The sequence below is a fragment of the Crocodylus porosus genome, unplaced genomic scaffold, assembly GCF_001723895.1.
Source record: "Crocodylus porosus isolate Cpor-Errol unplaced genomic scaffold, CroPor_comp1, whole genome shotgun sequence".
Lineage (NCBI taxonomy): Eukaryota > Metazoa > Chordata > Crocodylia > Crocodylidae > Crocodylus > Crocodylus porosus.
Genome location: NW_017728925.1, coordinates 19,090,401 through 19,104,176, shown reverse-complemented (window position 1 = coordinate 19,104,176; position 13,776 = coordinate 19,090,401). Strand labels below are relative to the sequence as shown.

General features: G+C 48.5%; 1 protein-coding gene across 3 annotated transcripts in view; it reads right to left on the bottom strand.

Annotated features, from left to right (window-relative positions):
* The window catches only part of PBX3 (PBX homeobox 3), a 126,347-nt gene that overhangs the window by 69,067 nt on the left and 43,504 nt on the right, over positions 1–13,776 (bottom strand). Inside the window, exon 1 of one of the 3 annotated variants that reach the window (XM_019541055.1) lies at positions 7,964–7,988. The exons of the other annotated variants lie outside the window; for them this stretch is intronic. Coding sequence (XP_019396600.1) covers positions 7,964–7,970 — 7 coding nt within the window. The 5' untranslated portion in view covers positions 7,971–7,988. Of the gene's footprint in view, positions 1–7,963; positions 7,989–13,776 lie in introns of those variants that run through there. 3 annotated transcript variants of the gene reach the window in all.

Here is a 13,776-nt window from a genome sequence, read left to right as displayed (position 1 = left end):
GCTCCCAAGGGCAAGGGCACCAGAGGTCTCTGCCCTGAATTTTGAACATGTCACTCTATCACCCTCCTTGCTACGCATTGCCAGGTGAGCACTGAGACGCTGTCTGTGGCCTATGACACTCCATGCCCGGCAATAAATAACAAGGTGCAAACATTCATTTAAAAACTACTGGTATTTAACATGATGACAAGCAGCTCAGCCAGGATGTAAAGGTACCGCTTGCTTTTCCTGTTCACTCCCTCAGTTTTTATCAAGTTTCAGCACAGGAGGGGAAAAAAAAAAAAACCCTGTCTTTTCTGGAGCCCCATCCATAAAGGTTTCTGATGGAAAGGCTGGCACGGCTGGAACTGCAGCATGTCACCCAGTTCTGCTACTCTGTACTAAGACCATTTACATATGAATTATGGCCCCCTTCAGATTAAAAATACAAGGTATTCTTTAATTTACACACTTCCCCCGACTGCCTCCCTTTATTGCAGCCCAATGATTTTGCAGAGTCCTTGACAGTGATGTTCCCAGGAACGTACACAAGCTACAATGGGCTCAGGCAACACTAGAGGATTCCTCGCCATGAAGCTCTCTGCTTCTCCTCTACACATTCGCCAGCAGCTTATTATTCAGCTGAAAGAGCTTCCCTCTCCCTCCCTCTGGGCACACAGTGGATCCAAAGTGCAAACATCTTGGAGGGCATGCTGAGAACCAGAAACTCGGTGCACACATGGCTCCCAGGGCATGCGGGATAAAATGCACTCCTTGAGACCAGCTGTATAGTGAGCTAAAAATCTCCTGTGTCACCTGCTAGAAATACCATGGATTCGAAACACAAACAATAAAACCATTGTTAAGTTAAAAGAAAAAAAAACCTAGACAATGGATGATCCCAATAATGGGAAAAGATAACAAAGACCCAGGATCCTAGCATCTGGCACTAAATGCACTTTTCTGTAAACTGAATGGTGGTTTCCAAAACTGCTCCAAGCATCATTCCTTTGCCAAGGCAGTAAACAGCTTTTATCAGCAATAATGATGGCATAATCCCAGCTAAAAAGGAAAGTAACATATGGCAGCAGCCCTACAAATACCATCCCAACAAAGTAGGGGGCATTTTTATTACAGCGTCCACTTGCAGAAAACCTGCCAGACTACTACTCTCTTTTCTCCTCTCTCTCTCTTTTTTTTTTTTTTACAGGTTATCATCTTCGCTGTTTGAGCTGAATGTGGCATTTGGGAGTTTTAAACTAATGAGTTCATTTTTCTAGGAAAAAAAAAAGGGGAAGATTCCCAGAACTGACAGATGACAACCACCTAGCACAAACAGTCTCAGGAAATGCACATATGTGCTTAACACAGGGCCTTGGAAAAATGAATGCTGCAGAGGTGTCATCGCCGTCCAAGGGTTGTGATATAGTTGAGTGCTGAGCATTAGGGCTGTGGCTCTTTGCTAAAAATGATGTGGGAGGTAATACTCCAGGTGCAAAATAAATAGTGAAACAAAAGCTGCGCAACATTATGTAGAAGCGTGCTGGTACCCAGCCCCTTCTAAATCTTTACCAATTTGTTCACAATTTGTATTCAGTCAACTTAATATTATTAGCCGTTTTTGGAAAACGGCAGGCATCCTGATTTATATTTCTGGACTTCACCTTTGCAAAGAACTCATTTTCAGGGGAAGGGTCCATTTACCAACAAGGTGTAAAACATGATGCCCCAATAAAAATCCCATGCAATGGACTAACGAGTCTTTTCTTTCCATTGATGAAACAGTGGCAGACTCTTCTCTTCCTTTCTCCAATGATTCTCTGCAAATACTATCTCAAAATAATGAAGTGATTCTGATCTCAGTTTTAGATCTGTAATCTCATCATGCAATGATTTGAAAACATTATGATTCACTAATTAACATGCTAATTATTTTGCCCTATACATTTGCCATGATGTTGTACAATTAAACATACAGTACAAACCTTTGTTTACTCCATGCAAATGCGTTCGCTGATTGGAGGCTGACTGAAAAAAAGTGAAAGAATGCCCTAATATTTTTTTGACATCTTTACCTATAAATATTTTTTCAGACTGAAAAATGTATCTAATAGCTCCACTCACTGATGTGCACTGCAGTTTACCACAGTGTCTATATTTCTGTTGTCAGTTTTACAGTATCTCCCTTCATTAAACCTATCAAGTTTTCCTTTTGATCATGCAACCAAGGCCAGAAGACAGATATCTTCCTGGAACAGAGCAGTCTGCCAAGCCTTTCACAAGACCAGCTTTAACCTCCCTATTGATTTTTTCAACACTGCAGCCATTCATTGTTTGTGACATTTGGCTGTCGGCTCTTTAACACCCTTCAACCAAATCAATTTCATATTTTTGTCAATGCCCTGCTAGAGGATGAGCAAAATAGGAAGAGACTTAGCATGATTTAGAATGTTGATTTTCTGGAACAGTTTTATCTGTAGTTTTTACAAGGCTTATAAAGTTAATTCAACGTGTTTATCTAAGCATATGTAATAACCAGGGAGAGAAGAGGCACCAGAGCTAACCTGCAAGTTCCCCAAACCTAATTCATGGAAGACGCTGAATGATTATATCAACGTCAATGAAAACAAATAGGCAGCCACGTCCGGGCTCTGGGCTCAAAATAAAGACCGATCAGCTGGTTTTCAACCCCGGCCCAAGAGGCAGGAGACAAACCCAGACTCCTGCTGACTAGTAGCACAAGGGCTGGCCCTCTGCCCCTGGTCAGGTGACTGCCGATGAGGATCCTCTCGGGGACCTACTTGCCCAACTAACGATTCCACATGTGGCTTGTGGGAGGAAACGGTGAGCCCCCAGAAGAGAGCCAGGGCAGTGTCCCCAGAAGGTGTGTCCCTGCAGCACTGCTACTAGCTCAGGGTGAAAGGGCATGTCCCCCCTACAGCCAAGGAAGTGACTCATGGGGAGGGAGGCAAAGGGAAGGTGTGTATGCTGGCAGGAGGCTGGACACAATGCCAGCATGCTACAGAGCCCGCGGGCAGGTGTCCATGCTGGTCAGCTCCCTGGATGCCCAGTCCCTGCTGCAGGTCCCTTGGGAGCCGAACCAGAAAGGGTCGGTGCTGAGCCTCAGTCAGGATGGGTGTTCAGGTCCCGTGCCTGGCTGTGCACGCAGAAGGCTGGGCTTTGTCTTCTTCCCTTGAAAGGCCATTTCTCTCAGGCGGAGCACAGCTGCCGCACAAAGTCCTGATGGGGCATCCTGCCCTCCCATCGAGTGAGGCCTGGAGGCCGGGAAGCCTCTGAGGACACCTTCTGAGCCCCAGACATCATCACGCTGAGCACTCGGGGTGCAGAGACAGGCATGTTTGCCATAGGTGGCAGTGCCATGAGTGTGAGCTCCACACGTGCCCTGTAGCTCATGCCCAGCTAGGCCAAGTCTCACATGATGTGTTCGTCTGGCAGGCCTGAGCCATCAGAAACCCAGATGAATAGCCTGACAGCCCAAGCAGCTTCCCTGGAGGCACCATGAAGTAATATGTATCCAGGGCATTTCTGGGAGGGGTGTTCACAACACAACGGGCTGTGCCCACGTGTCCCCCATGGGCCTGCCTGGATGTTCTTCGTGCTGCCAGGCCAGGAAATACCCCTGCAGAAGCAGTTACTGAGGGCAGGGCTCTGGCTCATGCTTCTCACAAGCCTGCTGCTGTCTCTCACCCAAGCACACACGGAGACGGCACCCTGGGCTCCTCCTGTCTGCTACCCATGACATGAACGTTCCCCTCCTGCTGTACACCCAAGCAGAGACTGCCCTTCCCCATCACGCTCCTCTCTTCTTAACTGCTGATAAACTGGTATCTCCTCTTTAGACCAGGCGGGTTTCAAGAGCACGACGGACAGTGGTGGTATGTCATTGCATTGGAGATGGAGCAAGAAAGAGGGACACTGTGGCTTGCCCCACGCCAGCCCTGGCAGAGGCTCAGGTGTAGGACAGAGACACAGAAGCATCTCCATCCTCATCCAGCCTCCCTCTCTGACTCGGGTCAGCAGCAAAGCCCAGCCAGTCTCCCCTCTGCTAAGTGGGGACACCACTGCCCTGGGAGTACATCAGGATGGTGAGCAGCTCTGAGCATGCTGTGCACTTGGACACAAAGCATTTGTGCTGTGCAGGCCTGCACCTGGACCCAGCTGGCTGCCGTTCTCAGTGTGGCACTGGATCAGGTTGTCTTGGGTCCAGTTTATTTGTGAGCCCTTGTTCTCCAAGCCTGGGCACCTGGACCCCAGGCCAGCCCTTTGCTCAGAGGCCCCATCGGTCAGTGCAGAGTGTAACATGGTTTTTAAAGGGGTAGTTTTAGTCCTGGGGCTGAGGAGAGAACCCCCCAGGTACGACCTCCATGAGGACTGTCCAACTCGGGCCCAGGCGGCTCTGTATCAAAGGGCCCTGGTAGGAAGCAAGTTTGAGAAACCAACAGTAAAAATAGTTTGAGCTCCCACAGCTCCATCCCCAGGGGACAGGACAGAATGTGTTTAAAACACTGCGCTTAAAATAACAACACAAGAAGGTCCCCCGCCTGGTAACCCATTTTACCAGGTTCCTTATTTTGAGAAGTTTTCAAAAACTGTTTTAAACACGTGATCCCCCCCCACTCCCTGGGGATGGAGCCAGGATGGCTGAGCCCAGATTTAAAATCAAGTTCTCGGGATGCTTTCTCAGCATGGCCTCACAGACAAAAACAGACAGACTGGACCAGCAGCTGTCAGGGCAAAATCCTAGAACTCAAGGGTGCACTAAGCTGCAGGCAGGGCAGGGTGGGTGAGTTCCCCTCCACTCTGCATGTACCTCTTGCTCATGGCAGCTGCAGCCCACTTGTGCCACTTGCTTGGTGTGTTGAGGCCCCCAGACCTGCAACTGTTCCTGCCATTTCCCTCTACTCCCAACTAAGCAGAGCCAACATGTGGCATACAGGGGCATGGAGCCACAGCCACCCATATTCAACCCATGCATCCTTCAGCCCCTGCAGAGGGAGGCCCGCAACAGCTCAGCTCTTAGCCATTGCCACTGCACGCTCCAACCCCCTCCAGGCATGGTGGCTGTCCCATGTAATAATCCTTCCTTATGGGGTCTTTAATCAGTGCTGCTTTCCAGCAACACGACTCAAAAGTGTGTTGAATGAGGGCTGTGTCTGGCCACTCTGAATAGTCATAAAAGCCAAGCCAAGCATCCGGCGCTGAAACTCTGAGCTCATATCTCCAGCCTCCAGAGCCAGTCTGCAGGGCCCAGTCACAAATGGGATGGGTGGTGCGTGCACGGAGAATGCCGTCTGCTCCACGTGCTGCCCAAGCGGACTCCTCCTCTGCTAGAAACCAGCAGACACTCTGATGCTGAGATGTCCAATAGGAGCCTTCTCTCTGGAGCAATATCTTAAACAGGAACATGGAAACAGAGAGAGAGCGGGCGCCACACCTGGGACTAGGAGGCATCACCCGGGAGCTGGCAGCACAGAGCAATACAAAGCCCAGAGAAGCTGGAGCAAGATGCAAGACCACTAGCCCAGGCTCAATGCCGCGCTGCGTTCACCACCCACATACCAGGAACTACCGTGAAGTCTCTCGTCTCCTGGAATCCCTGCCCACCGCTCTCTGCCGGGGCAGCCGGGCAGCAGCACTCACTTGCTTGGCCTCTCATTCTCCTGCTTGCAAAACGCCTGGTCTCCGATTCAGAGATCTGCTCTTGCCCCATCTGACGTCTAGAACATATGTTCAAATGTATTTGAGTGTTAAAGCTGCCGGGGGTGGTGTAAGAGGACCCAGAAGTGCTCCCTCCCTGCAGCCCGGACTACTCCGTTATTCCTGCACTGTTGTTTTACAGCGGGCTTTTTCCTGCTGCGTCCCTGTGTCCTCTGTGTTTTCAGCTGCAGCGTGTTTGCTTTGATGGTGCCTTAACCCAGAAATAGTCTGCAGTTGTTTACCCACTGGTAGAGCTTCAAATATTATATTCTCACATTTTTAAATCAGTGCAGACACCTGAGACAAAAAGTGTCCCAAAAGCTGCCCACAAGAGCTACATGCTGGTCACTCTTTCTTGTCAAGGTTGATTTATTGCCTCCTTGCTGTTCAATTTCACATTTTGTCCTCATCATATCCGTGGCTCATGATCATTCTAGGCTGACCCTTGTAGGGCAGGCAGGGAATATTGATAAAACAATTATCTGTTAGCCGTTCATTTGATTTTCCATTTCAATTACGGATTGCACGAGGCAAAAGGAAAAAGATTGCATCATTGATTTTTCTACCTTACAACAGTAAAGAGTTGCTTTGATGGTTATAAAATGAATGCAACTCAACCATGCTTTTAAAGGTCATATTTTTTGTTTTACCGCATTTTTTTAAGTCCTAATATATGCAACTGTACAGGGAAAAAGAGCGTGTCGTCAGATCGGATAACTAGAGAAAAACCTGCACGTATCAGGGAAATACAGGTGGGGAGAAAAAGGCATGCTCTAATGTATTTACAATAAATCTGATTCTTCCCTAACAAAACTCTTCTGAATCATTTCACAGCTGAAACTGATCCGTGTAGTCAAACGCCTGCCTGCAAATGTTTCTCCTTGCATGGAGCTAAGGAGAATTTAACAAGCCATTCCTGGAAAAGTGGCCTCCTGCCTGATGACGAGCTCCATGCTCTGACTCTCGACTCTGCAGCATTATTGCACATTAAGAGTTTGTTCGGTGCGTGCAGTATGCAGAGAGCTGTTGCAAAAAGAGATGTATTATCCCTACTAAACATAACTATGTTAAAACTTCACCTATCTGAAAGGATGATAATGTGCTATTGCTAGCCAGTGATCCAGGACGGTCACACTTGCACAGAAATGGTGCTGAACCTACTACACTTCATTACGGTTCAGTGCATGGTACAGCTCCAGGGGATTTTCACATGGCCGACCTTAAGAAAAGTTCAGCCTTTGATCAAGGTTTAGTGTTCCTGGAGTTAGCAACGGTACAGGAAAGGGTTTCCATTTTCTGTGCCATAAGGTGCCGATGTTGATCTCCTTAAAGCCCTAGAGTTTTCTTCCAAGACTGGATTACGCTCAGCAATTAAGGTAATGAACTAGCTGAGGTAACAAAGCATAATGATCTCTTTTGTCCTTTGAATTCTTATGAACTCCGCTCATTCACAATAGTCTGGAATGCAAAGCTTTCTCAAACACTGCGCGGCTTAAAACTATGTAAAAATGATTACTTCCATTATGCCTTCATGGTTTGACATTTTTAATTTAAACACCTGTAATATTTAAGCATACTTTTCAGAACCCAAATACCCACTCTCAAAGAATGCACGCTTACATTCTGGTAATATTTTGACATCTTATGAGTATTATTTTAATGCCTGAAAAGATAATGTGACGAATCCATTACAAATATATCAAAATATGTGTATGTGGGGCTGTTTCCTGCTTTCAGTTCCAAAACAGTGGATTTTTTTTTAAATGAGGCACAAGCATCTGAGAGAGCAGCAATATTGTCATTGTCACAAGGCAGCGTGTTGTGTTAATAATGGGAGCAGCCTAAGCACATTGTCTCTCCACGACATGTGCAGGCAAATGCAACAGAACTTTTCCTTCAAAGCGAGTGCTTTTGTGCTGTATTAAATGTCGCCTTCCAAGCTGCAATCCATTCCCAGGGCCAGGTATTTTTTTATGTAGCTATTTCACGTTTTAAAAGGGTTTACTTAAGGTTTTATTTATTTATTTAGCAACATCTGGCTACTATTTTTACATTTTTTTCAAATCTTTTGCATGATATAAACCTTCTGCACTGCAGAATCCGCTGCACTCTGATCTTTCATCTTAACACATTTCCAGCCCCAAATTTCACTTCAATCTCACCTCATCTCTCCATACTACATTAACCCCTGGCAATTGCCTTCCAAATGACCCCATTAAGCTGTAATTGCCTCAGCAGGCCTGCACTTTCGCTTGTAATTCTGTACCTCTCATCTCCCAGACGTTCTCTCAGCATCATTTCGTGTTCTGGCTCCCTTCACTGAGCTCAGCTGATGACCTCGCTGCACCATGGCCGAAATGACTACTAAAAGCATAACAGAGACGGAATTCCATTACTTATTTTTAAAAGTTCTCTGGTGCCCTAATGTAATATTCTTTGGGGACTGTTGTCAAGGATACCGAGCACCAGCCATTAAAACCTTTTGTTTCCCAAGGCATTCTGTCTTTTATTAATAAATAAAGATAAAGAGAAGCTCATCCACCCTCCAGAAAGTCAGCGTGTGCGTGCTGGGGTCTGCTACAACTTCAATTCCTATTCTTCACCCTATGTGTAGGGAACGGGCTGAGCCATAGTGAGGCATGGGGAAATCCAGGCTGGAAACGGCTGTGTGCTCTAGACGGCAAAACTACTACTACACCCAAATAAACTCAAGCCATTCTGCAGAGGATTTTGCAAGAGCAGCTCCACACAGTAACTCTCCTTCCTCTGACACATGCTCCGTTTCCCCTCTGTGAGGAAAATTAGGACTGAGATCTGAGTAGCTGTATGCATGGACACAGAACAGACCCCGGGTGAAAAACTAAAGCTATCATAGCCCACTGCCAGAGTGAACAGTCTATCAAGGATAATGGGAATCCCCAGTGGGGATGAGCAAACCAGCATGGAAAATGCTAGCTACTTCTCTAACTGGGCTTGTGGCTCCGGCATGTTGAGCAGGAATCTCCTCTGCTCACGGCCGTTGCGAGATGGTCAGGAGACATATATTTTAGATTGAAAATTAATTGGTACTGGATCCAAGCAAGCCTTTGTAGCAAGCAGTAACCTTTTCATTTTATGGTCATGACACTGAAATATTAAGAGCCCTCTTCTCCCATAAACTATATAAACAGAGGCACTCTGAAAAATGGAGGCAGCTTTTTTCTGTGGCAGAGAAGGAGTTCTACTCTTAATTCATAATAAACCGTGGCGCAGCGGCAGGGAGGGGAGACAGATTCGGAGCAGGGAGCCGCCAGTGCTGGTGGGAACACTCCTTTGTTTTAACACGTTTGTGACAGGTGGGCCTGCGAGGCAGAACAGCGTGTGGGACGCGGCAGCCCAAATCCTGTGGGCTCCCTTGTCCATCCCCAGGGCACCTGAATGCCAGGGCAGCCTGGCTGCACCCGTCCTGCTCACTGATGTTTCAGGGAGACAAGTCAGGGATCAGCAAGGGGAGCCAGGGCCCTTACACACCTTCATGGGCCATGGCAAGAGTCCCTGTTTCCCAGACAGGGCTTGAAAGCCCAGCCCTCCTTTGGGGAGTGACTAATAACCCAGCACTCCACGCATGTTATCCCACAAATCGGCACACCTTACAGCTGCTATAAATGCCGCTTGGGATCTGAGCATTGAGCTGGCTCCTCTGACCTTCCCATCGTCAGTGAGAGGTGCGATTCTGCCACGGGAACTCGCCGTGGAATCGAACTCCCTGGTGGGGCTTGGCATGCCCAGCCAGCACATCTGACTGCTTACTCCTGCTGAGTAAGGAGGTGCAGGGTGACAGCGACCGCCACTGCACATGCACTTGGAGATGTCACACAAAAAGGAACTCAGAATAATACCAGGCACGTGCAAAGGTTGCAAGTCTTGAATAGCGGCTGAAATTCCTCCTCCCGGGCCTTGTCAGGCACCAGGGTGGCAAGGATCCTTCTAAGCAGCTGAAACAGCAGCTGGGTTTTTATACCACGCGTTTCCCAGTCACAAGCGAGCCAGAATATTAACTACAGAGCAGGACAGTTTAGGGTCCCAGCTAAGAGTCCTGAGAACACGCCACATTTCTCCTTACTGCAGGATGAGGAAGGGCTGGATCTAAGGAAAGAGAGCTTCTGCATGCCGTGAGCCCCTGCACTGACACCACCAACTTGTATGTGGCACGCAGGGAAACGGGATGCCCTGGCCACAAGGCATGCCGGGGTTCCTGGCAACAAGCAATGGAGTGCAGCACGGTGAGACAGACCAATGCCAGAGAACCAGTGCGGACAGACGGGTCTCTCCAGGCTGCCCCCAGCTCAGACGCCACACCCCCTCTGACATGAGACCGTCACAGGACCCCTTCGCAGGGCAGGAATGCCGTCGGTCTGACCGGCTCGCGGTTCTGAGATGCCAGGAGAAAAGATTTTCCCGAATGTGACATAAACTCAAGTTGTGGAGTGTTCCTGCTGGTGTGGCACCAGGGCTTGCTCCTCTCCTTTCCCCTGGCTGCATCTGAGCTGAATATTACAGCAAACAGCACAGCTCTATCTGTATTTATTCTACGCACTAGGCAGGAAATTTCCATTTCATGCATCGCTCACACTTTGCAGCGATTCCGCGGAGTCAGTGCTTACACTTAACATAAAACCAAGAGGAACTCTAATTGGTTTGTTGTTGCCATTGTTTGAAAATTCAGTTTAGGCTCATTGGGTGCGGATTTTGTTTGCTTTTCAGCGAAGCTTGTGGGAGTGCAGTGAACAGCAGCCGCGGAGCTTGAAACGGCTGTGCCAGGAGTCTGGTGGGGGCATTAGAAAAATGTCATCTCGTGTCATGGAGTCACTTTGTGCAGCAGGGGCACAGCCATGACAACAACCACTGGACCCCACCACACCTAGCAGTTCCCTTCTCCAAGGTCCCACTGCATCTGCCGTCCGTCCCCGGCCTCTGCTTTGGGGCAGAGATCATCTCTATTTTGTGTTTTCCCCTGTGCTAGGCTATAACACCACACTGTAATTCGCTCCCACCGCAGCCAGGGGCCAAGAGTCGTAGATGTTTTGCTGGGGGATACACACATGGATCTCAGCAGGTCTGCGTTACTGGCTTAACCACGACTGAAATGTTGCACAGGTCTTCCGTGGCCTCTGCGGGGATTGGAGGGCTTTCTCTCTCTCTCTCAATGACATACTGAGTCCCAGAGATGGACACAGATGACTCACGCATAACCACAGCCATTGACCTCAGGAAAGCCACAAAGATGTGAACAAATGGGAATCGCCAAAGGCAAAGTAGCTCCTTGCCCTGGGTTTTGCAGGATGTCTAGTGCAGCACCCAGACTTCTAGCTCATGAAGTGAACCCCAGTTAGCAAGAGGTGCCCATCACACCAGGACCTTGAGGAGAACAGCATGGTGTCAGCGCTAGAGCAGAGGCAAACAAAGACAAATAAGTCACACCCCAGGTCCCCTCTGCTCTCCCTAGGGAGAAGAACTGAGCCTGGGAACAACCTGGCCCTGGTATTTCTTGGCTCCCTGTGGGGAGCAGGATGAAACCTCTGCCCTCGCAGAACCAGGGAGGCCATGGAGCAGCAGGGAACCCACCACCATGTCCGGTGGAAGGGGGGAAGGAAGCACTGGTCGTGTGATCGGAATCTGAATGGGCATTTTTGGAGTACCCAAGCTGACTGGCATGCCGTAGAGAAGCCAATGTGAATGGCAGCACATGAAACGCTACTTAAAATCCCCGAGGTTTGACTTCATCATTTGGTTTTTTTATCCTTTAAACCTATGTCCTCACAACTGCCACTGCATGAAATGGTGGCTGGACAAATCAAGCTTAAAGCAGATAGGCCATCTGCGCAAGCCCACAAGAACACAGCTGATCTGATACGCACAGCACTGCTGCCAGTCAAGCAGGCCTTGAAAAGAAAAACAAAAGAGTTCCCAAAGCTTTAGGAGGAAATCTTCAACTTGGGAGAATTTTATATTTATTCCACAGACTTCCCCATCTGTGAAAATATTTCTGTGGGACATTTGAAGTGCCAGCTGCAGGAATGGGCTGCGATCATGCATTGCACATCTCCACTGTTCTGTGACTTTCCCATTTAAATAGGACAGTCGCAGGACAGTTCCAGCGTGCACCGGGGGAACTGGGGAACAGTCCCACAGCTGGTATTTGTATTTAGGGGGAGATGTTAGGAATGACAGCTTGATGGGACAAAAGACCCAGGCCTCCGACAGTGTTCTTTGGGCCCAAAACTTCTCCCAGTAACCTTCCTTGTGCCGCCATCTATCTGATATCTGTACGACTTGCTAGATACCCCAGCTTCCCTGCTGTGTTCAGCCTCAAAAGTCACTGGGATAACTGCAAAAAGGAGAGTGTGCTGGTAACACCCTTGATTTAAGTGCCAAGGACAGGATTGCTTTGACCCATAGATGATGGAACAGGATCCACAAGAGCAAAGCACAGCAGGCATACGAGTGGGGTGTCGGTGCCCGTACGTGCACACTCACACACACATCCCTCTCATGGCCACCATGTCTCCTTCCACTGCTTCCACGCTAGACACACAAAACAACCCAACCTCTGGACGTACAACTGCACATGGAGCCCCAAATACTACCAGCAGCTGTCTCAAAAGCTGTAAGTATCTGGCACAATTTCTGACTGCTAAGGAGAGTCTGGGTTGAGGGCTCTGAGGTCTTCCAGCCACCAGCTGCATGGGCAACACTGTCTAGAGAGACTGATCTGAAAAGCATGCTTCAGAGAAGGGTCCCCAAGGTCAGAAGGAAACATTCACTGTACTGAGAAATTAAACACTGGCTGTGTCCACTTGCGGGACAGTATTGCTGGTTTTCACAGTAGACCAGGCAAAGCCAGGACAAAACTCAGTACAGACCAGACCTGAGTCTATAGGGACTCAGTCAAATGCAGGAAATGCTGAGACAAAATCTCCCCTTCCACACTGAGTCCCATTGCAGCTGGAGCCCAGCATAGACAGGGAAGCAATAGCACATGCCAGGGAAGAGGCACACATAACCAGAGAGCAGCACTGTGCTACATCTTGGTACAGAAAGGAACCACAGACAACCCCAGCCCTCAACACTAGACAAACCCTAATCATTGGGCTCAGTGGCATGTACAGAGTCAGATCTCATGCACAGCTGGGCAGTCCAGATGCCAGGGGTGCCATGGGACAGATACTCAGTGTTCGATTCACCTGTACTGAAACTGAGGTGGGGCAAGCCCCATGGTAGAGGGGGCACTGGCAAAGAGGATGCGACCTTTCCCTTCTCATGTCAACCTCCTGACTGCATCACTGCAATGCAGTGCTATGGGGTCCGCAGCCCCCAGCCCTCCAGAGGCTGGGTAGACAGGCCTTGCAGCTGGGCCTGGGACATGGTAGATCTACATACGGCAATACTAATACAAGTGTCCTCTGTAAGTGGCCCTCATATCCAGACCTTGCCTCCCTAACAGTCCACCCAACCCAATCAGGGCTGGCTACAAAGTCCCCTGGCCCAGGCTGGTGGCACTTTCTGAGACAAGCTATTTTGCTGGCTCTCCCATAGCTCATGGATGGTGGTGCTGGCTTTGCAGCAAATGCACATTCAGGGAGATTTTACATTGGAAAAATAAATACTGCACATTACACCCCTGGTGAATCCCCAGTCCAGAGAGAGACCTTCTAAACCAGTTAGTTTGTATTAGAAAGGACACGTGTGATGACCGTGGTGTTGTGGAGTAACTTCTTTGCCTTAATGCTGTTCCTCAGAAACAGAGCTTTTAAGTACAAACCCATCTGTGCAAACTCCCAGTCATTTTTCTCGTGTTCTTCGGTTTTCATTGCTGATAGATGTGAGCAGTATTAATTTCAGTGCAGTGACAAATACAGCATCACTTTGCAATTTGACCCTGTTAGATAAGCTCCCTTGGTCCCAGGCGGACCCATCCCTCTCCTGCAAACTTGCCTCAGCTACAAACGAGTCCTACAATGCAAATGTCTCCTAAAAGAGAAATACTGAATGACAATGCAAATGCCTCCTAAAAGAGAAATACTGAATGTTGAGATGCAA